This window comes from Acanthisitta chloris, unplaced genomic scaffold (genome assembly GCF_000695815.1).
Source record: "Acanthisitta chloris isolate BGI_N310 unplaced genomic scaffold, ASM69581v1 scaffold13101, whole genome shotgun sequence".
NCBI lineage: Eukaryota > Metazoa > Chordata > Aves > Passeriformes > Acanthisittidae > Acanthisitta > Acanthisitta chloris.
The window spans coordinates 174,079-197,705 of NW_008657906.1; the positions used below are offsets into that span (position 1 = coordinate 174,079).

The 23,627-nt window shown below is 41.0% G+C and overlaps 1 protein-coding gene across 1 annotated transcript in view; it reads right to left on the reverse strand.

The window, feature by feature from the left end:
• Nucleotides 1–22,466, reverse strand: part of HERC2 (HECT and RLD domain containing E3 ubiquitin protein ligase 2) — a gene marked incomplete at its 5' end in the record, with an annotated part of 69,476 nt that extends 47,010 nt beyond the window's left edge. The window contains 30 exons of the mRNA XM_009084917.1: nucleotides 1,185–1,328; nucleotides 1,938–2,073; nucleotides 2,747–2,977; nucleotides 3,212–3,408; nucleotides 3,495–3,642; nucleotides 5,235–5,419; nucleotides 5,983–6,165; nucleotides 6,742–6,934; nucleotides 8,705–8,892; nucleotides 10,044–10,235; nucleotides 10,636–10,787; nucleotides 10,873–11,009; nucleotides 11,086–11,259; nucleotides 11,780–11,916; nucleotides 12,494–12,689; nucleotides 12,798–12,925; nucleotides 13,022–13,154; nucleotides 14,007–14,221; nucleotides 14,803–14,953; nucleotides 15,043–15,146; nucleotides 15,252–15,422; nucleotides 16,224–16,409; nucleotides 16,819–16,974; nucleotides 17,321–17,505; nucleotides 18,694–18,872; nucleotides 19,219–19,343; nucleotides 19,418–19,646; nucleotides 20,283–20,483; nucleotides 20,992–21,185; nucleotides 22,215–22,466. Of these exons, the coding sequence (XP_009083165.1) occupies nucleotides 1,185–1,328; nucleotides 1,938–2,073; nucleotides 2,747–2,977; nucleotides 3,212–3,408; nucleotides 3,495–3,642; nucleotides 5,235–5,419; nucleotides 5,983–6,165; nucleotides 6,742–6,934; nucleotides 8,705–8,892; nucleotides 10,044–10,235; nucleotides 10,636–10,787; nucleotides 10,873–11,009; nucleotides 11,086–11,259; nucleotides 11,780–11,916; nucleotides 12,494–12,689; nucleotides 12,798–12,925; nucleotides 13,022–13,154; nucleotides 14,007–14,221; nucleotides 14,803–14,953; nucleotides 15,043–15,146; nucleotides 15,252–15,422; nucleotides 16,224–16,409; nucleotides 16,819–16,974; nucleotides 17,321–17,505; nucleotides 18,694–18,872; nucleotides 19,219–19,343; nucleotides 19,418–19,646; nucleotides 20,283–20,483; nucleotides 20,992–21,185; nucleotides 22,215–22,466 (5,202 nt within the window). The remainder of the gene's footprint in view (nucleotides 1–1,184; nucleotides 1,329–1,937; nucleotides 2,074–2,746; nucleotides 2,978–3,211; nucleotides 3,409–3,494; nucleotides 3,643–5,234; nucleotides 5,420–5,982; nucleotides 6,166–6,741; nucleotides 6,935–8,704; nucleotides 8,893–10,043; nucleotides 10,236–10,635; nucleotides 10,788–10,872; nucleotides 11,010–11,085; nucleotides 11,260–11,779; nucleotides 11,917–12,493; nucleotides 12,690–12,797; nucleotides 12,926–13,021; nucleotides 13,155–14,006; nucleotides 14,222–14,802; nucleotides 14,954–15,042; nucleotides 15,147–15,251; nucleotides 15,423–16,223; nucleotides 16,410–16,818; nucleotides 16,975–17,320; nucleotides 17,506–18,693; nucleotides 18,873–19,218; nucleotides 19,344–19,417; nucleotides 19,647–20,282; nucleotides 20,484–20,991; nucleotides 21,186–22,214) is intronic.
• Nucleotides 22,467–23,627: the final 1,161 nt, after the last annotated feature.

Here is a 23,627-nt window from a genome sequence, read left to right on the forward strand (position 1 = left end):
AATCTCCATACAAAAAAAGTCAATACAAAATTTGTGGAGGAACAGTAAATTCAGTAAAACACACCTACAACATATCTAGCAGAAACTACTCAGTGGACAGTGAATTTGTACAAGTATCTTCTGAGTCCAACTTTTTTTGCAGTAAGATTATTATAAAGAGGTCCTTCTGGGATAAACCACTTTATATAGAAAACCAAGAATCTCAGCAATCCCAAAACCATGGTGAGTTTTTCTGGACTGAGTTACGTCCCACACAATACACCTCTCGGAGAGACCTAGAAGTATAAAATGTCCCTTCAAAAGAGGTGAATCAAAAGTTTTTTGAATCAATGGGCTCAAAATTCTGCAACTTTTATATTTGATTTTGTGTTTTTGTTGGCATAAATATTCATGTTTCCTAGATCTTTTCTGTGACTGTCTTAAGAAAATGTTCTCACTTTTCATTAACTCCAACAGAAGAAAGCTCTCATATTTGAAACAATAGTAAAACAGTTAATAGTGCTTATGTACTTATGCTAGTCTAGGTTATTGTTAAAAAAGGGGGGGATGATTCTGTTGACTTCAAATTTGGCAATTGACAAAAATCCTCAGTAATACACAACCAAAACAAATACATTACTATATTTAAAGACATTACATGCTTCACAAATGCCCAAGGAATTAATATTAACCCTAAAGGCATCAATAGTTATCCTGAAGGCTGACAGAGCCACTGTATTTATTTTCATATGAAGAATGCATTTCTAGAAGAACTAATTCAAATTATTAGAACTACAATTCCTTTAAGTCCTTTTAAGATTATGCTTAAGGCTGTATCCTGATGCTTGTTTCCCTGGAAACAGCAAAACATCTGAAGTAAAAGCAATAGCCAATTGAGAACTCATACTTCAAGCTTTGAAGTAGAAAAAGAAACACTGCATAAAACTCTCAAGTATTTTAAAACTACTTACAAAGCTTATTAACTACAGCAAACCTACAAATTTAGCCAACTCTGGTATTTCAAGCTTCAAACACTTGACCCACTTAGTCTTCAAAACTCAAGTTAAAAAGTCCAATTGCTTTTAACATATAAAGTGATTGCACTCATAAATTTGACTTTGAATTTCTACCCCGCAAGTGCCATAGGAAGGGTTACAGCCACATGGAAACAAAGAGCAGCACAGTCAGGCTGAGGTTTGGAATACCTGCAGGGTTCAGTGCACTCTCCTGGACAGCTGGCTGGGACAGGATCTGCCTCAGTGTGTCCTGGTGAGACAGCAGAGCTCGTCCTGCTTTCAGGATGTACAGCTTCAACTGCTGGCACCGCAGGAGATCCAGGTCAACTTGGCCTGTCAGAGACAATACACTGCCATTAGCTCAGAATCTATCAGATTAAAAGAGTTATCATTCATACAACCCCAGTCCATTACACTGCCATTAGCTCAGAATCTCATCTATCAGATTAAAGGAGTTATCATTCATACAACCCCAGTCCAAACATCAGTTCACATCTTCACTCACAGTGTGAAAATTCGTGGGATGCTGATGATATGAGACAGCTTGAACAGCACATGGCTCAAAAGTCTGTGATATTACAAACACTGCCTTCCTACTTCCCACACCCTCCACAATCAGAGGGTTGATACAGAGCATAGAAGTGCAGCTAAGATGTTCTATGGGTCCAATATTTTCAACAATTCAGTACAAGAAGTCCAGCCCCAAACCATATTTACACTTTCTTGTCAAAGTAAAAGAATGTATTTCATTTCCAGTGCAGGGCAATTCACCTTCTAGCTAAACTTATCCCATAAGTGCATATTATTCAATGTTGACTAAGAAAAAAGCTAAGGTTCCAGGAAATCCTTTTTCTTATGTATGTTTGCTGCTACCAGTACTTTTCCCAGAGTGCAGCCATTTACTTCCAAAGAAAACAAGGAGCAAAAAGCCCCCAACTGTACCTGAAAGACCCTGATTGGGGGACTTCATTCTTTGTTTTTCTATTTTACTTCCAGCCAGATTTACAAGTTGAGCCCAAATGGACAGCATAGGTTCAGTGAAAGGCAAATTGTTCACATTAAAAGCCACGACTGGAAGCTAGACAGCGGGGGAAGAACCAGACAAAACAAAACAAAACACAGAGGTAAGCATTTTCCTAAAATCTTACAAAATCATTCAAACATTTCAATGGCTATTAACCAAAGAAGAGCAAAAGTAGCATTCATCTTACTGCTCGTGACCAGCCACTGCTAGAAAGGATTTCTGTTCCCTGCGCAGCTCCTAAGTCTGTATTTGTACCACACAACTGCAGATCTGCCTGGTGAAAAAGCAGGACAGAGTCCTGCAGTCTCTGAAACAGACCAGGCACTTTGCCTGTGCTTTCACTAAAGCAGTGTCAACCAGCTGCAGAGTCAAATGGAAACACCCAACACTTTCCAGATTAGTTAGCAAATCAAGGGAAACACAAATAAATGATCTCTCATGGAAGAGCTACAGATCACATTGCCATAGCTTGGACTTTTACCTCAAGTCAAAGAACTTCAGCCTAAATCCCTCCTCCTTGGAGCTCCTCAACAGATGAGGACGGGATGGATGGGATTTCAAGGCCCTGCAGAGCTTTGCTGGAGAACCATCTTGGATGTGCATTGAGAACATTCTACGTGTTGAGCGTCAACGTATTTACCAAACGAAGAACAAATTTTCTTTGCGCCACGTTAGAGTTTTAAACCTTATTCTTTCCAGTCTTAAAGCCTCAACAAACCAAACTTACAGGTTTGAGCTGGTTCAGGGGACACACTCGACACGTTCGCATGTCGTAGAACTGGACGGTGATCTTGCCCTTCGGGGTGATGCGTGTCACTGTGCCTTCTCCAAACTCGTCGTGAACTACTTGGCCCCCCAGTCTCAAGCGACTGTCTATGCCCCCAATCACAGCCAAGACTGCCATCAGAGCTCCCACCTCTGGATTCTCAGTGTCAGGGAAGTAGTCATCCAACACAGCCTAACAGAGAACAGGAACATTTAACTGTAGGGAGAAAACATCTACTTCTATCTGCTTTAAAACACAAAGTTAATCACACATAATTCAACTTACAAATTACAACACAAATACATATAAAAAAATAGAAAAATGATTTCAAAATTAAGCTTAATTATCGATTACGAACATTTAGCATTTATCATTTCAAATAAATATTGCTATAAAAATGAGCTTATTTTAAAACGTGGAAACTACCCCTTCTGACTGTTTTCCTGCAAAGATGTGGGTGATGGAGGTTAGCTGAGAGTTGATGTACTTGTTTATGAGTCCATTCCACTGGCTGAGCGAATGGAGTGTCCTCAGCAGTGCCACTATCTCTTCTGCTAAAGTACTACTATGAGTGGCAGTGAGAGATGCTTGGGGCCTGGCCTTCCTCCTCCTCAGAGTAGATTCTGGAAAGACAAAGCAATTGCAAACAGCTGTCAGTTTAATGCACATATTTTCCTTGCAGGAAAACAAGCCACTGAGGGAAAGTTACCTCTGAGTAGTGGGATATCTGAAGAACAAGTACTGAGCAGGCTCCCTAAAAACCCAAAGAGTTTTTCCACAAGAAATTTCATGTCTCTTGACCTTTCATTTTTATCCCAGGATGGAAGTACTGCTTTCAATAAATGTACAGCAAGGATCTAAAAAGAGAATAAAACTAGTGTTATTCTAAGTCACTGAATATTAAAGAAATTCTCAAACATATTAAATACAGAAAAAAAGACATTTTTAAGGTCAGCTTTCCTTTGCAGTTCTTTCTACAAGGCTGATTTCTCTCCAGCTGTGGATATTACAGAGCTACTGATCTTCAGCTTGCCAAGGGGTGTTTTAAAACAAGTTGTGACAGTTCAAAGTCAGCAACAATTTTTTTGGCATATTATATTAGTGAACCAACTTCTTCAATACTCAAGACATGAGACAAACACACACCAAGAAACAATGTAAATTACTCAAACATATAGAAAAAATAGGAAAACAGAATGGGAAGGTTTGTTCAGATTCCAGACTAAGAAATTAGTACCAAGATGTATTTCAGAATGAAAATTTCCAATTGTCCTGAAATTAAATTCAAGAGATCTAAAGCTGAATGGCAACAGGCAGCGAAAAGCAACCAGTGACAGCCGAAAGCAGCCACTGTGAAACTGGGGCCACCAGCAGAGAACAGAAGAACAGGGTGGAACTCTCAGCCTGTCCACTCAGTGGTGAGGAGCGTGGGAAGGTGCAGCACTGCGGTGCCAAAAAGCAGAAGGGGCTGCACATTCTGCATTTCAGGTCTCGAGCTAACTCATCTTCTACCTAGAAGACCAAGATAAGTGACTAACAGTGAAGAGAAATCTCTTCTTGTAAACTTCTGTCATTAACATGTCTTTCTAGAACCTCAAGGTCTCATCTTTTTGCTGCTGTTGTTAGGTGCTGGTACATGGGGAATGCTCCTTTGTCTGAGCATCCCCTGCACAGCACAGGTGACTCTACTGCACCAAGTCCTGGATGGTGACACAAGTCTCAGCAGATCAAAAATACTGGCAAGAATCTGCTGGAAGACCACACAAAAATGAACAGGCCTTTATTATACAAGGCTTTAGTTTGAAAGTGCTGATGTCCTGTCAAGGACAAGATTAAGGTATTTTGATCTCCAAGCCTTACAACTTGGCAGAGTTATTCCATAACAAGGTTGCTTTTCAGTCCCATGAAAAACGCACTACAAGATGCTAAGGAAAGGAAAGAAAAAGAAATAGAAAGGAAGAAATAAGAAAAGGGGAAAGAGGACAAGGGAAATACAACACCAAAATAAGATGCAAAGACACAGCTTAAGAGAGACTATAATCAAAATAATATCAACAGTCTTCAGTGGAAGGAGGGACAGTAGATAACACACGATTTGGTTACTTCAAATAAAATTGCACATTTTTCCTAACCATCTTCTTGCTAATTCTTTTCACTTTTCAACTTCCAGGAAACATTACATGGGAGTTCCTGAACACAGTTTTGGAACACTGTTACAGCCTTTCATCTGCTTCCAATAGAACAAGGGAGTCTGTAGGACCCTGAAGGCTCAAAACTTACAGATGTGTATTTAAAACAATGAATCCTAAGGGTAAGTAAAATATTACCTTTTTTCCAATGAAATAAAAACCGATTTAAGGACATTTCTGGTTTTGAACATTTTTTTAAAGACAGCTAAAGTCTACTCATTTTATTGCCTATCAAAGTAATTTGGAAATACACACATTACCTGTCTCTGTAGTGATGCAGCAGTGAAAGATTCCTGCCCCTCAACAATTTTCATTAGCAAAGTTATCCACTGAGATGTACTAAGAGTGCTGCACATCTGAGGCATGAGTGCTATGCTTCGAATGAATCCCAGCGTGCACCAACTCCTATGCTGTTCTTTATAAACTAATTTATTTGGCAAGGAAGCTAAAAACAAAAAGATATATACATATAACAGTTGACTATTCCACCAGGGAGGTAATTTCTATACACTACATGGGGCTTTGTTTGGACAAACCATAACACTGAACTTATCCACTGTCTTTACATGAACTATTAACTTCAGTTCTAGAGCCTGTCATTAATTTCATTAAGTAAGCCTTTAGAACAATTCTCAGCATTAGGCTCTTTCCTCATTTCAAGGTAGTTAACAGCATGACTTCTGACATTACAAAGGAGCTACAAAAGGAACATGACATACCCAGTCACACCTTTGACCCCGAACAGAAAAAAGCTGCTAAGAAATTAATTGCCTAAGCCAACTATTCATACCTCATGCATTTCTTCTGCTTTTACTGTGTATGTTCCAAGAATGCTCAAGGCCATTCACATTGCCTTTATTAACAAATTTTAAAAACTCTGAAAATGCATTTTCTAGGCTTTGGCCTTCAAGGATTAAAAACTAGTACCAAAAGCTTTACAAACTTAGAGGAGGACAAAGCAGAAACCAGAAGCACAGAGCTGAATCAGACTGGTCCCACATAACAAACCTGACTTATCGATGGTCCCACTCTCCACCAGCATACGGAGCAAACCACACAGAGTCCTGGTGGCATCACTTTGCATGACCTCAGCGTGGACCCCAGCAGAGAGACACAGTGTCTGCAGCAGGTTCACAGTACTGGTCAGCATCATGGAAGTTGGGTGGAGATTCCTTTCCACCTGTTCTCCTTCTGAAGGGAGACACAAAGGGCAGAAGAACACATTAATACCAAGCCATTTTGTTTCACAGAGGTTCCTAAACAAGCAGGATGTGAATGATCTGTTGTAAATATTCTCTCTGAGATGACTTGACATGAAGAAGACTCCTTATTTCCAAGTGCATTAGCAAAATACAAACCAGGTATTTTGTGCACAGATATTTTCCAGTTATTCTCTAGCAGGACACAGCTCCAAAGAAATTCCAAGCGCAGTGCCAGGAACAGGGAGGCAGCGTGAGCAGATTTAGAATTAGACCATATAAAAAACCCACTGCAGAATGGCATTCTCATCTGGTAGAATGGATAACTTCTGCTACTTGTGACTATTGCAGTTGAGTAATACTGTTATCTTGGGCCCAGGAACATGCAACAAATGTGACACTATCCTCTCTCTCCTTCTGGTCAGAAGTGTACACATATGAAATGAACCTTCTTTGCAGAAGCACTTGCTCCTGTGAAAAAAACTCTTCCATATTACAAGATATCACTTTTGCAATTAAACTAAAACTGTGTCTCCACTTTTACAAAAAAACCACTGGGTTTTTTTACCAGAATCATCCTCAGTGTCCGAATCCTCTGTTGTGGGCTGCGTTGCTGGTGGTGGCTCAGCTAGTTTGAGATCGTATTTTCCCTCCTTCCCCATTCTGTAAGAGTTTGTACTTCCAGTGTCCCACTGCACTCTGATCCAGCCATCTTCTCCCAGCTCTCCAATCACACGACCCAGACCCGGTGTGGGTCCATCCTGACAGAAGACAGAGGCTCAAGTTACACAATCAACATCACTAATTCCTATCCAAAGTTCATAAAATAATAACGTAATTGCTCTTTTTTGCTGCTAACCTAATGGTTGGGTAGTAAACATTCAACCATGTCTCAAAATCCAGCATAAGGTTGGAAAGCATTTCACAATCTTCAAAAGAAATCACCCCAGTAAACTGGAGATTTAGACACTCAATGTTTAGATCTATCTTACTACGTCCTACACAAGGAGCAGTATGTCCTACATAGTAGGAAATGGATAATAAGCAAACAAATAAATTTATTGTTAAATCGTAAATCAGAACAGTCTCACTAAAAAAGATTTTTCATCTCCAAAATTTAAGCTGAACAGATAATTAATATATTTAATTTATTTGGCTGCCCAGGAAGGTGGTGGATTCACCATCCCTGGAGGTTTTCAAGTTGAGACTGGGTTGGACTTGGTGATGTTTGAGGTCTTTTCCAACCTGGTTGATACTATGGTATTTTTTTGTGGTAAATGGTCAGAATAGCACAGTGTTCCTTTAAGACAGTGAAGAATTGATGAGACTGGTTGAGAAAAACATGACCTGGGCCTCTTGCTTCTTTTGCATCTGGCTAGAACAAGACATAACAACTGAATGATGTGTGGAGGTCTCATGGCCCAATGTTGTTTGCATAACAACTGAATGATGTGTGGAGTGAAGTGGAGGTCTCATGGCCCAATGTTGTTTCAGTGAGGCACATTAGAGCTCCAGTGCCTCTGTACCAACAGTCACACCCCCTTGGATGTGAAAAACAAGCCTGTTATAAGTCTGGTTCATTAAGGAGATAATGACGTGCACAAAACCCTCTGGTGATTGTCAGAGAGCATCTACTGCCACCTCAGTACGTAGAGGAAGACCAAAGTGTTTATTCTTCCTCTTTCATCAGCTATAAATTCTGGCCAAAAGTAGCTGAGACCCTCATTAAGCCCCTTTGACATATTAACTTGCACAGCCCTCAGGATGCAGATGGAGGGGAACATGGGACATGTGGTGTGTGTGTGACCAAAGTCACCAAACCCCACCTATAACATGGGGGATTGTTCCACTCCATTGGCATGGGCCAAAATTGATAGTACAAAAGGGGCCTCAAGGACAGAAAGGGATGGAGGGAGAAAACATCTCTGCCTGCTCAGGGTCAGCCCATGGACTGTCTCTCCTCTCCTCCTGAAGGGAATCCTTCAGCTGAGCTTCGTGCCTCAACTGCACTGGAGCTCACCCAGGAATACTCGTTTATACATATAGGCACTATTAGATCTCCCTTACTACACTTTGCTGTGACACACATTAACCTCTGTCCACTGTGCATTTATCACCAGCCATCCTGAACCTGCTTTCCTGGTGCTGTGATAACTATTCATGACATGCCATGTCCTTCCAGAATGTGACCAGACCTACAGCACAGCACTGGTAAACTGCACTGTTTGTGCACCTGTGCTCGTGCAAGCTCTTCTTTCAAACTCAACCAGACTTCCAATGCTAAACTGGCTATGATGAGAAATTCAAGCAGCTCTGCCTGGCCCTCTGATCCCTGAGGACCAGCTGGAATGCAAGGGGGTTTATTAAGTAATAATAATTAATGCCCATAATGCAACATCTTTGAAAGGTAAAATGACCTTAAAGTTTGAACCTAAACTTCACAGACAGTCCCCTGAACAGAGACTTTAGATTACAACACGCCCAACCCATGTTGAGATTGTAACACACCCACTGTACGAAAGGAGCTGTACCTGATCACCCCATTTCCAGTCCACCCCTCTCACCACTCTGGTACCAATTTTCATCATAGCTGCCAGCTCTGGTCCAGACACAGGGAGCTGAACTGGGGTGGTTTCCTTTCTCGACTCTTCCAGGACCGTGGCAGAAGCCCCATGAGAAGAGGCAATCATATCCTCTTCAATGTTGTCAGAACTGGGTCCTAAAGAGGAAAAAACACGAAAAAAATCTAAAAGCAGCTACAAGTTTTTCTACACACCTTTGTCACACCTAAACTTTCAGGCACGTACGATTTGTAACATAAAGGCAATAATAAACAGGAAAGCTGATTTAGCAGGTGATAAAGCACCTTTTAGAAAACCAGGATATAATGGGTTTGAATGCATAGGAAGAGAAATACTTCATTTTGAACAAAAAATAAGTGACAAATAATAGAGATGTAAATAATGATGACTTGAGTGACTAAATAGTTCTACAAACAGAATTTTTTGGAAAAAACTTTTTAGGAACACTCCAGTTAATTGCAAGTTATGGGAACAAACGTTTGCTGGTATCTAAGAAAAGCAAAAGAGAAAACGCATGGTAGTGTGAACCAAGACAAAACACACCACAAAACTTCCCACAGCAGAACAAACAAAGCTTCAAGTTTAAATATGCAGACTGGGAATGGTGTAATAGGTAGAAAAAATGAAGCAGAATGAGTAGAAAGTAGGCAGTTTTTAATATTTTTCTTTTAAAGTTTCTGTTTCTAATTCATTTTTCAAGTTTCCACCAACTCAAATTTCAGAAAAGGATGGCTAAAGCAAAGGCCAAAGCTCCCCCCTTACAGGGAAAATCAGGACAGATGAAGAGGGACTCTATCAGGAAGTGTGGTGACAGGACAAGGGTTTTAAACTGAAAGAAGGTAGATTTAGACTAGGTATTAGGAAGAAATTCTTTAGTGTTCTGGTGGTGAGACCCTGTCCCAGGTTGCCCAGAGGAGCTGTGGCTGCCCCAACCCTGGCAGTGTTCAAGGCCAGACTGGATGGAACTTGGAGCAACTTGCTCTAGTGGGAGGTGTCCCTGCCCAGGGCAGGGGGTTGGAACCAGATGATCTTTAAGGTCTCTTCCAACCCAAACAATTTCATGGTTTTTTATTATGATAATAGAAACAAAAAATCACCACAGAATAAAGGCTAGAGCTGAATTAACCTTGTCAATCATGCTGGGTTTGTATAGGGGTAAAGATAAATAACACTAATTGTTATCTTTAAGCAGCAAAGTTCCTTTGCAATTTGGGTACACCTATGAGTAAAAACCCAGGAGCTGTATAAAGCACATGCTTTCTGGCAGGTAGGAAGCAAGGAGCTGTACCTATGAGGCGCAGAGCTGTCTGTGTCAGGGCCAGCATGCCAGAGTTGAGCAGCAGGCTCAGGGTGTTGGCACCATGCTGCAGGGTCAACATGTTGAGCATGACCAGCAGAAAACGTGCCTGAGGAATAGTTCCAAGGCTTGGGCCTGCTGGATTCTCATTGGTGATGGTCTGTAGAGGAACAGGCTGCAGACCTAGGTCAAAAGGAATACAGCAACAACGTCACTGACATTTGGGAGCTACAACGTAACAGGTTACAGATTTGTTTGATTTATGGTGAAAGTATTTCTTACTCCTTGCTTGGCTTTAAGAACTTATAAGGTGAAGTTCCAAGAAACCTTTCCACAATTTAATGGTAAAATGTTACTAACGAGTAATCAATTTGCTGGGAAACCAGCAACACACTGCTGAGCACTGAACAGTGAGTTAAGGGGACCAGGGCAGGGTGGGGGGAACGACACGGAGACAAAGGCAAAGTAACTCTCAGCACAAACCAAGGAACTGATTTTAACCCTCCAGTTAGTGGGAACTTAACCCCCTGCAGCAACGTCCATTTCACCAGCTTTGCTCCCAGCGTGGCAGCAGGAGCCTCACCCAGCTCGCGGAACTTGGCGCTGGCCTCGAGCAGGATGCTGCGCACGTTCTGGATGGCCCACGCGTACAACTTCCCGAAGGTCACCTCCAGCAGCATCCTGTTGAACGGGGGGATCAGGTCCACGTCCTTCAGGCAGTCTGTCAGAGGTTCCCTTCCGAGACAAACAACAAAAATCAGCTTTTTCTTGCTTCCTCTTACTGGAGAACTGTGAAAGCAAAAGCAGCAAGAAGTTTTACCCTATGTTGGCTCCCTCTGGAATGAGCCTCTGCCACCCACAGAACATGGCATACTGCACAGAGGGCAGCAGAAAATTCTTGGCTGCCAATTTCAGGATGGTATCTATCCCCTCCAGACGAACTTCTGCTCTTTCCAGCTGTGAAAGAGAAAAAACAAACTGTCATACTGATGTAAACTGCCAACACATGGCAGCCCATTTTCACCCGTTTTACCTGTTTTAATAAACATTTTCTCATTTTCTCTACGTCCACCGGTTCCTCCTTCAGTGCAAACTCCACGATGGTGTTCAGGAGGGCAGACTGTGGGTACAAGCCTTGGACATTCTGCTTCAGCCATTTGTACTTGTGGACACCTGTCACTGTACTCAGAATTGGCTGCCACTTATCCTGAAAAACAGAAGGGAGCACGTTAAAGCTTTCCAAACCGTTTCATTTGGAATGACTGAGAGCTATTTCATGGAAAACCACCTCCAAAGTTAAAACACTAGGAGGGGAGTTTAAAAAATAAAGAACCTTCCAAGTCAAGGAAGAGCACAGTGTTATTTGTAACTCATTATCTTGTTTACAATTGATACCTAAAATTTCAACTGCATTCATATTCGAAAGAGGAGGAAGCAATCCATCACAACATCTGATTTTGAAATGAAGCTCCAGCTAAGATTCTCAATAATCTAAAAATCAGATAATTTACATATACCTATATAAGCTAAATACACAGTAGAAGTCTATCTTTAAGAATTATTCCAGGTAATTCAGAATTACTCACTAAAACAATGTGCCATACTTAATTATACATGCCAAACACCATGATCAGAACATCAAATACCAATTTATACCAATCATTCTTCAGCTCATACTTTTTCCTCTTCTTATTTTCCCTCAGAAGATACAAAACCTGATATCCTACCTTGGGTGATTTGATTGGTATGGGCTTCTTATCTATAGGTACAGGACTGTGAGGTACCACACAGGACTCTTCTAAATCACTCTCTTCATTTCCAATTTTGGATTCTTCCACATCAGGAGATTCAGATTTTTTTGGCACTAGAAATATATATACAAAATTCTTTCATGTAATCTGATAAGATTTTAGTGTCACATTTTTACTTCTGCATGATAACCTAAGCTCTCAGAATGCTTAGGGTTTACCTGTAATCAAATGGAAATGTACTCTATGTCCAACTATTATCGAACTGACTTTTAATTATCTTAATGTTTTTATCTTTAAAGACCAACTTCAAAAGCTCTTCAGTGTCTGTTCACAACATGCATTTATTTCCAGTTAACTCATTCTTTGACTACACTACTTGGATACATCATTTTAAATGAGAAGTCACTTCCAGTTAAACTTCAAGAAAACTAATTCAGAGGGACTGACAATGACAGATCATTTTTAATACACTGGAACACAGAGAAACATGTCTCAGCTGAACTTGACACTCCTATTTGCCACTTCTTGCTGTAGGAGCTGATGTGCAACCCCAGGTTTAGAAAAGCTCCTGAAAACGCAGCAGAAAGCAAATGGCTTTGATGCTTCAGTTACCAAGAGTCTCAAAGAGCAGCAAAGCTTGCAATAAGATTGATTTTCTTCAAAGAGAATACAACATTCATGTTGCCTTACCTCTTTTTTTCCTTTTCTCTCTAATGATTTTCTGAGCTACCCTTCGCCATCGGGGCAAGGAGCTAAGGAGTTTAAATTTAGACATTATAGAGAGATCATTGCAGACTGCAGGACGCAGCTCATTGAACAGGAACCTCAAACGCTCAATGACAGGAGCACAAACTTCCTTGTAGGAACGTCCTTGTTCCTGATGGGTCTAGAAAAGAGGAGGTGATTGTCTAGTACACAATAAAATAAACAATACCTGAGTTTTAATAAAACACTTCAAATGAAAATCCATCTGAAGTTCAGCAAACAGACTTACCTTAATCAGTGAGCACTTTGCTTGGTACACAACACGACACACATCCACCACAGACTTGGGCAAGGTTTTGTGCTTTACCTGGTCGACTCCAAGGGTACCAGGATGAACAAGAGACAGTGCTACATGACCTTAACAGGAAAAGACAAGATCTGAATATGCACTTCCAAAATCATCCACAGCAGAGGTCAAACTGCTCCAAGCAGCTGTACCATCATCATACCTACCCAGATCTTCATGCTTCAGAAGACAACACAGCAACAGACGTCCTACTTCTTCCACAGGATGCTCAGGGGGGAACGTGATGGGTGTTGTTAAGTGACACTGCTTGCAGTATCTCTCTATTTGACACAAGAAGTCCTAAAAAACACATGACAACCTCCACTGAACTTTGTTTCTCAGTAACAATGAAAGGACCCAAAACACTGCAGACAGCATTTAAATAATAATGAACAACTGTGACAACCTGAACTGCCCTCAGAAGTGAGACACAACAGGCAGTTGCACTATTTAGCACTCAGCAGCTACAACCCCAGACTGGACACACTCTGTACCCTTCCTGTGTGAAGGGCAACATGCTCAAGGAACAAAGCTACTAGTGCTTTTGGCTCTTCATGAGACGTGGTCGCCTGGCACCACTCCAACTGTCTCCTGATCCATCATTATTGTCACCCTAACTTCCCAAGAGATTACTTAGGGGTTTTTCATAAAGGGTTAGAAAATCTGAAGGCATTACAGAAGACAGTGATCAATGTAAATCTTAGGGGTTTTCATCATATCCACAGTTCCAGCTATGAGGACCCTGAACCCCACGGCACAAAGGGACTTTAAGACAAGGCCACACGTGCACCTGAGGCACAGAACACATCTGCACTTCAACAACGAAAACTCCAGCTCAGCTCAGCTAGAGATGAGCAGAATCTGTCAATGCTACTGAAACTTGACATGGCAAGTAATGCATTATTAATTTTCTGTAAGAATATTCAAATTTTTTAGTTCTCCCACTCAAAAATCTGAAGAAAAAAATGTGCTGTTATGCTATTAAATGAAATAGACAACTTTAACCCACTAGTAGCACTCAATCACTCCTTTCACAAAATGTAATTCTGAAACAACTTCTTCAATTGTTTTGCTGACACTTTTGGGGAATTTTCACCACCAAATTTTGTCCCCACTGTCACCCTTCTGTGCACAGAACTACTGAGGGCTTACCTTCACAGTGTGGTCCTGAATGTTGTTATCAGCAATAGCTTGGAGAAAAGGTTGTGAGTGGTCACTCAGCGTTAATCGGTGTGTATACAGCTTGGATTTATTTGGGGTAGTGTTACCAGGTGAACTGCAATGGTCTTCATCTTTTTCCTCATTGTAACTGTAATGAATCTGACTCGTTTGCAATCCTCCAGAAAAGATGGATGACTTCAACCATTCTAAAACGAAGAAAACACAAGTGTATATTCTGATCAAAGACTAAGCGATCAAGACTCAACAACTTCCTACAGCAAAATGCATTCACAGCTTCAAACAATGTTCAGCAGCTCTTTCATTTACTGAGAAACAATTAACTATCAGGGCAGCCATCCTCTGTTACAGACATTGGGCCCTACCTATGTTTCTGTGATCAATATTGAATTATATGCTCTAGTCACCAAACCAAGACACCCAACAAGATAGCATCCAACACCAAATGCTTCAGGCACTCTTAACTGAAAACAAACTAGTGAGATAACTGTGCTATACAGAACTCCTTTCCCTTCTAATATTCTATCTTGCGTATTACAGAATTCTGGATATTTAACTCTTAAAAATCACCTAATCCCCATTTAAGTCTTCCTAAATTATTGGACCTTGTTGAGGGTGGTAATTAATGTTAAGGATAAAGAACTTCTGCAGAAGATGGCAAGACTAAAGAGGTGTTAGATTTCCAGTTCATTTATTTGACCTATGTCTTTCTTGCCTGTTTTGACAAGTATTTATCACTTATTAAGGCTCAAAATGAAGTTCTGCTTACTGGCACATTCAATTTCCAGAGGAGACAGTGGTGTGCTCATTGCCAGGTAGGAAGCATGCAGTCCCAGGAGAAGACCCAAATTCCTTTCTGTGTCAATCAGAGGTGATGACAAAGTACTGAGATCTGGAGTTGTAATCACTTCCTGGTCAGGCTAAGTAAAAGAAACAGAAGTTGAAAACCTGAACTGAGCTCCAACCAGAATTCTGCAAGGAAAGCATTTACCCATTATAACATTCTTACCTCTATGTACTGGCCAACACAGAAGGCATGCATTGATTCCCGCGTGTCCTCAAACTGCAAAGCAGCTTCCAAAGCAACAACTGGGTCCTCACCTGCAAACTGAGCTAATGAAAGCAGGAGGGAGTCAATATAACACCCAAAAACCTGCTCATTCCATCTAGGCTTGAAACAGAAGTCATCTGTGTTTTAAATTAAGTGAAAATTCTCACCAAGTATGCTGCTGCCAGTTAAAGACTGGGTTTGGAAGTCTTTTATATCATACACTTTCCCATCGATCACTGTCCAAAATCCTCCATCTTTGTTGTGGTTCTCTAGATCAGCCTTACGTATCAGAGTCACCTCCTCATTATTTCTGCAGCTCTGGCCAGTGAAAAATGAACCTACAGACATAAAACAGAAAAGATAATTTATCAACAGGAAACCAGGAAGTAAATCTTTTTCCTGAGCATTCTTTTAATAGTTGCCTAGTCAAATTCTTCACTTTTGTTCAAAGGCTGCTAATCTTTAGAGATGCTCAGAAGTCCAAACAGCTACTAGTATGTTCCTGTCTACATATGATGCCATTAAACTGTCTGCACACTGTATCTTTATGCACTGATCTCTACTGCCCCACGACCAAGGGCCTAGCATTGCCCAACTGACTCGGCTGGTTTGTGTGCAGGTGAAGCAGAACAACCAATGTTCTGGCAAATCACTGCTCTAATCACTTCTTCCTTCCCATTACTTCAGTTTCATTGCACAACTGCCTGCAAGGCATTGGCTGCATATTTAATTTCAGTCTAAATTCAGATTTTTTTAATATAAGAGAAGCTTCTGTTTTGGCCCCAGACACAGCTCACATGAGAAAAATTTCACATTTCAAAGCTTTCATATTACCCACACTTTATGTTACAGATGGTATTTAAGTAACAAAATGCCTAGATGTTCTACTCAAGGTTTCACTGCAACTTTTCACCTTCAAAATGTAAAATGATGTGAATTACTCCTACCTCTATATGTAACTTCCTTAAGGATGTACTGACAGAAATAAATGCTGCCATATGACTGTCACATGAATTGATTAATAGAAATTTCTATTGTAAAGTAGAATTTCCTGAGAGTAGTTCATCAACAGTGACCATTTTTAATACAGCTACTTCACAAAAGCATAAATAAACAGTCCAGATAATACTGGTACGTACCCATTATTCCTGGCCATGCCAAATCCTCATTGTCATCCCTTTCCTTTCCAGGGGCTAAATGGTTAAACCTGTCTAGGTGTTCTAGCAAACCAGCCAACAGAGGGATAGCACCAGCTTCCTGCATCAATCCAGCGTTTTTACTGAGGAGCAGCACTATGGAAACCACCAATTCTGGAAGAAGAATGCCTAAAACAGAACACACAGAAGAGACTCACATTTCAGAGAATCATAGAATCACAGAATTTTAGGGTTTGGAATGGACCTTACAGATCACCCAGCCCCAACCCCTGCCCTGGGCAGGGACACCTCCCAGCAGAGCAGGTTGCTCAAGGCTCATCCAGCCTGGCTGTGAACACTGCCAGGGTTGGGGCAGCCACTATCTTCCTGTTCAAGATCTACATTCAAAGCATCACAGAAGTAAATCGCAATCAATACATTGTGCCTTCTATCACTGTTTAGAAGAAAGCTCTTGCCTTCCTCATTGAATTTGCCTTCCTTCTCTCCTATCAAAAAATCGCAAGCAGACTCAATTTGACATCTTAACTTTGAAATTCCATGGAAGTAGAGGAAAGAAGGACAACAAAGAAAAACCTACCTGTTAAATCTCCATCCACAACTCGAGAGACTTCTGCAAAATGCCTATGACTAGTAGAAGCAATGCTGGTTGCCACAGGGAGAATATCACCAATGTGTGTGCACAGGAGAGCAGTGTATTTCTTCAGTAAAGAACCAACACCTAAGAGGTCAGGGCCTGTATAAAGAGGAGAAAGAGCACAGAAAACCATCACAGATTTCAAAAGGTGTTAAGCTCTTCTGCAATGCTGCCATTCAGTATTAGCACTGAATTAAGAAACCACAGATTTCAGAAACTTTTTAAAAACTCGTAAGAACTTTATTATCTAGATCCTGTTACATTCCAAAGAAAAATTTCCATTAATGGAAGACAATTTAAATAAACTACATTCACATGCTGCTCAGACAGACTCAGCAACTAGGCTGAAAAATGAGATGAGAAGATAATGTAAATAACAAAGAGGAAAAGCTATTGCAGAAATGCTTGGGAAGGGGAGGAGGGGGTTAAAAAAAGAGTAACTTACTGTATGTATTAGGGACCTGCCCAACACAATCTGCTGGGTAGAGTTTACTGACAAGCAGGCGCTGGAAACGGAGCAGCAGGTCCAGGGAAGCAGATCTCTCCTTGCTGTAAAGCTCTTGGTCCATGCAGGAAGAAATGCGACGAGCAACATCTTTGAGCTTGGCTATTGTCTGTGAAGCAATATTCCTGAGGGGTACAAGAGCATCCCAAAGGGCTCAGAGGGGGCTCAGAGTGCACAGTCCACACAAACATGGGCTAAGTTTGTGCTGGAGTTTCACACAAATATACAAGAAACCTATGCAAAGTTTCTTTGTATGATGTTCACTTCTTTGCACCACAGTACCCAAAAAGTCAACAGCTTTGTGGATACATTTTGTGCAACAGGAATTGTAAAACACCTCAAGTTTGCATATTTTGCCAGTCACTACAAAAAACATAATCTGACCATTCTCAGCAAAAGGCTGCAATCAAAGTCACGACGCCGTGCCGCTCTAAAGAGGCTCAGTGTTGACTGAATGACATGCTTGCCATCACAATTTAGTGAAAAAGCACAATAAATTTCTTGGTAAATTCATAACTTTAGCCCCAGACTCGGGGTTAAAAAAACAACCTTATTTCCAGCTTCCCAATTCTCCCTTCAGCTGCATAAAGCCAATCACACACCCCTGGGTGCTCTCCTCTAAACCTCAGCACCCCAACTCATGCTCTAAGGGCACCTGGTGCTGAAGGTTTAGGGATTACAGTGGAGTGACAGGTTAATTGTTGGACTCGAGGATCTCAAAGGTCTCTTCTAGCCTCGACGATTCTCTGATCCTGTAACCACTTCCTGCTATGTATGCTACGTGCTGAATACTCCTGTAGCTGACAGGAGCAGCTTTGTTCTCAGCACCCCATTAGCCATGCATTTACAATCCTTTCTCACTGTCAGGAATTTAAAATTCAGGTTTCTTCCCTAGTTACAGTCTCCTTGAGGTAAAATATTCAGTTCTAAATAAATAGCGCAAAACATTCAGTTCTAAATAAATTTCTGGTGATTCTCATACTTTGTAAGGAACAGGCTTTGAACATTTGTCCTATATTTGGTACAAAACCTTTCAGAGTACAGGAAGAAGCATCAAAATCCATAAAAGCAAGTCAGTAAGTCTTTCTAAAATCGGATAATTAAGTACAGAACTTTGCTGCTTAGCAAACATAAAATAGCAGAACTACAGACAAGCAAGGAGCACGTTCAATATTTTCAATTCTAAGGAACTAAAAATGCCAGCAGAAGAGTTTCTTTGCTAACCAAAATTAGTCATCCTTTAGCTGGCTAGTTCATAGAACATCTAAACACATCTTCTGTACAACAGTAAAAGACAAATTCAAAGCAATTACCTTAGTAACTGCTGAATTAGCTGCACTAATGGCAAACTTTGTTTTCCTGCAGATTCATAGATTCCAGTATTAATAAGGTCTTTGTCCAGTGGAGTCCTGCTCCTATGAAGAGTTGATGCATTTGCTTCTTGTTCATCAATTTCTTTTTCTTTCTGTGCTTCTTTTTTTGCTTCGATATCCTAAAAAGAAGAACACACACAATTTCACTGTGATTATGAAACATTTTAATAACATGTATTCCTGGTAACGAGTTATTTTTACCTATGCCAGAAATGAAATAATTCCTACCAGACAAAACGTGTGTTGTCTATTCCTTAACAACCACATGATCACACTTCCATAATAACAATTACGTAAAGAAAGAGGCAGAAGGGATGAGCAGACAAACTCCACCCAACCATGGTGGAAACATGCCAGTGGCTGCTGCACAGCTCACAACCAAGAGCATGTTTGCTCCGTGTTTATCCAAGGAACACATCCAGTCCACTGCAGAAGAGCCTGAACTGGGAAGCTGAGCAAACATACCTGGATTTCTGCAGTGATAGCTGCGTTCAGTGCAGACTCCAAACCTCCATCAGCCATCAAACTGCCCACCAGGAGGTCAATCATAAATCGCCGCCCTGGGCTCACGTTCATCTCGTTCCCTGAAACTAAGAGCGCGAGAGGCTCGTCACGAGCTCGAAACGCAAGCCCCAGAGGAAGGGGTCTGAGTGTGAGGACCCACCTGCACTGGGCAGCAGTGCTGAGAGTGCCCTGGCCCTCTCCTCTGCCGTGGGCAGCAGCACGGACCAGCCGCTCTGCAGCACGGCCTGCGCCGCCGACTGCACCGTGTTGAGCACTCCAGCATTGCTGGCCAACGTCACCACCGTCTGCTTCAGGCTGTTGAGCAGCACGCTGCCCAGGCCCAAGCCAAGGCACTCTGGATCCACCTGGTGACTGATGGAAGCGTGCAGCTAAAAAAAAAAAAAAAAGGCAAAGTTTAATTAATTAAAGATACGAACTTGTCAGGGGTGAGGGAGAAGTCAATCCTGAAGCAACTGGGTAAGTTCACTGATCAATATACAAACTTTCATCTGCATATCTGTAAAATTAAAAGGAAATGCTGCCTTGCCCCAACACTTATCAAATTTAAACCAGCACTCAAAGATCATAAACCGTAACTATAAACCCTGGAGTTCTGAACTAAGCCTAAAGAATAAGCTGATCTGTTTCTATTTCACTACATTATGCTACAAAGTGTAGCACATTTTCAGTAACTATCAGAGAGCAATTACAGAGGACATTCACTCTTAAAAACACTATTTAAAATTCACACAAATGCTCAAAGTCTCCAAGTGAGTATAAGAGGCTTAATCCATTTAGATATTGCTTCTATAGTTCATTTTTAATGGAACCCAAAGCTGTCAAGAAAAGAAAAAAGCCACCACTAGCTGCCAAATTTCAAACAGCATAAAGTGATACGGTAATTATTTCACTTTTTAAAATCAATAAAAATGTTTTAAAGCACATTAAGTTTCCTATTTTCATCCAAGCAGGTTACTGAAAACACTCAGCTCAAGGAGCGCTCGCTGCCTAAGCAACGGAGGTACCTGGAGCCTGAGGAGGTTCAGTGTTGCCACAGCCATGCACTCCTTCTCCTGGGGGGGAGGCCAGTCCGAAGAGCCATCCATGCCCTCGGTCACCTGCCTCAGCAGCAGGTCCAGCTGCTCAAATGTCATGGGGCAAACATCCACCACGAAAGGCACACGCAAACCTATCGACCACTCCGAACACGACGACCAAGCAAAGCTCTGTAAATCACAACGGGACACAAAGTCACACAGCCAGTTATTTCCCAAATGTGACATTGCTTAGAGACAGCAGTGCGAAGCTAACATCTGCCTTCAGACAGCAACAGAGGATGCAGAAAGAAGACCAGCACACAGGCTGAAGAGAACCCTCCCCTTGCATCCTTGTGAGCACACACAAACCCCTACCAACCCAGAACCCTCATCACATTTCCCAAAGTGCTGCCAGATCAGTCCAGACACCTCACTCTGCTGCAGAAAATACTCTGCAACTCCCCAGCTGCTACACCAGACAAAAGAGAAGAGGTAAATAGCTACTTCTCAGAATACCAAGACAGAGGGTTAGTCAGTCACCCCTTTTGGCAGAAAAACTGCACAAGATTTCTTGTTTTCCCAAGTGTTCATCTCTTCAGAATAAGAAATAAGAGTAAGAAAAGTCATGCAAGCACAGACAGAGGGACTGGGATTAGAGTACAGAACATAAAACCAAATCATCAGAAATAAGGCCTACCTGAGCAGGCCCACAAGCAATTCCAACAATGTGCTTTGTGTCCAGGCCTGGGAGAGCTGCAGGCTCTGGTTTGGTGACGCGCAGAGTATCAAAATGCTGACACTGATCGTTGCTTCCCCAGCTGTGCACTTCACTGTCCTCAGTCAGTGCCAAGCAATGGGTAGAGCCAGCTGCCACATCTATCACCTTCTTTCCTGATAGGAAAGGGGAATGTTGAAAAGGTAACTTAAATATTGCAATCATTGACCAAAAAATATCACGGGATAATCAGAGTTGGAAGAGAGAATTATCTGGCTCATTCCTGCCCTGCACAGGACATCCCAAACAATCACACTGAGAGCATTGCCCAAAAGCCCCTTGAACTCTGCCAGGTTTGGTGTTGTGACAACTTCCCTGAAGTAAGGAAAACTGCTAATTACAACCACACTTAGCTAGGAACAGTACTAAGAGCCTCACTCTTCCCCTAGTAGTGGATTGGAAGAGTACAGCAAAGGATAAACCAAGGAAATATTTAAAGATGCTTAAGAGACAACTTAAGTGCAAAAGTTTACAAATTTTAAAAAATTCCTCTACTTTGTATCCCCTTCTATTTAGAAACTTTTTCAGGAAAGATCTATTGAAAGATCTTCCCATCTATGATGACAGACTGTAAAGTTCAATATTTAGTTCACTTATATCATTCAACATATATGAATAGGAAAGACAGCAATAAAAAAGGTTTCTTCCTCATCAGGCCCTACAGAACCTCAGGTTTCTCACAAATGAAAGAAATAATCTTCACTCTGCTACAAACTAGTCAGAAGTACTGGCACAAACACAACTAACAACACTACTTGTATATTCCATTCACTTGCCTTGACCTAAGCGTAACAACATTACCTGTTTATTCCATTCACTTGCCTTGACCTAAGCATATATATCATGTATTTATTTGCACGACAGTGCAAAAATACATGTTTAAAATAAGCATTTCTGTGAAAGCAATAAAAGAAAAGCAGCCAGAACAAAGAACAGGACAAGCAGCATTTAAAGTCATCGTAACTGACACAGAGTGTCTCTAAGTCTGACAAAAGGTGGAAATGGAGAAGTGATGGGAAATGTGCAGTTACCTTTCTCAACACATAGAACACTGCAGAGAACACGCTAACGTCACTCTCAAGGTTGAGAACATTGTTGTCCACTGAATCAATTCCAACAGCAGCAAAAAGACCTTTGGCAGTTACCTTTCAAGCCTTCCAGCAGTTTGGGGTACCGAACGTGCTCCTCTGTGCCATGCCCAAGTCTCTGGTTGTCACCTTTCCCCCAGGTGTAGACCTGACCATCTTTGGTCAGAGCAATGGAGAACTGACTCCCACAGCGAACCTTCACAATGTCCAGATCCTGGAGCTTTTCTATCAGCTTGGGAGTCTTGCAACCATCACTGCCTCCTCGTCCCAGTTTTCCATAATCTCCATCACCCCACGACCACACTTGGCCTTTAAATCAAAAGAAAACAAAAAATAGTGCACTGCTTTTTCATGTAATGAAATTATCTGTTTTAATGAGTTCATAAAAATCTGAGATTCTATAATCAGCACAAAATTTTAATTGTATTTTAAGAATAGCAGTTATGAATTCATTTCCAATTGTCTGTGAAAATAAGAAGAATAATGTGAGAAGTTTTCACACTGATAAAACTAAATGTAAAGAGTGTAACACAACATGCACTGCAAATTCATCAGTGTATGAAAAGTCCTTCTTAGAAACATACGAAGCACAGGATTTACTGTAAATCAAGCAATTAAAAACTGCTTTCTTTTCTTATTCATAACAACTTGAAAATCTTTTCCACATCAGAAGGCCAAATTCTGTGTTCAACCTGTTATGATTTTCAGTTTTTACCACCCAAGCATTTCTCAAAATGAAATGACAAGTGCCACTGTCTATCATGTTGTTTTGAGTTACACTACTAAAGCTAAGAACTGATGTAGGAACTTACAAATAGTCAAGTCATTCTGTACCTGCATTAAATAAAATTATGGTTCTAGAATGGTAAACCCACAGAGATGCAAAAGGAAAGTTTTAGTTTCCATTCTGATGCACTTGTGTTCCCTATCTGCATAAATATTCCCTAAGGTACTCTCTGATAAGCAATGGAAGTATGAAAGGCAGAGACTAAGAGGGGGGAAAAAACCAAAGATAAAATCTGGGGTTCCATTTCCTATATGAGAAAACGTTTCAGCTTTTAAATACTGCACATCATGACATTTTAAAAGAACAACTACCTTCCAAGAACTATCTGCTTTCTAAGGGATGATTTTGGGAGTTAACCTCACCCAACAAAATTCAGGTTTTCAATCTGTCTCGCCCTAGGCACCTGAGCAGGGATGATGGGAAGCAGAATTTCAGTGCAGCCTTTCTTTGGCACTTCCCACGGGCTGACACAGCCAGTTCTCCTACTCTGGCTGCTGCGAGAAGTTATTTGCACTTATATAGTAATGAATAAAAATTAGATGCATATGTGTATATACGTAATGTTTTGTGTCCATTAGACATTTAAATGGATCTTCTTTTATATACCATAAAGATATTTAATATATATTATTTATATATCTTATACATTATATATATAGTATGTAATTTATATACCATTTTAT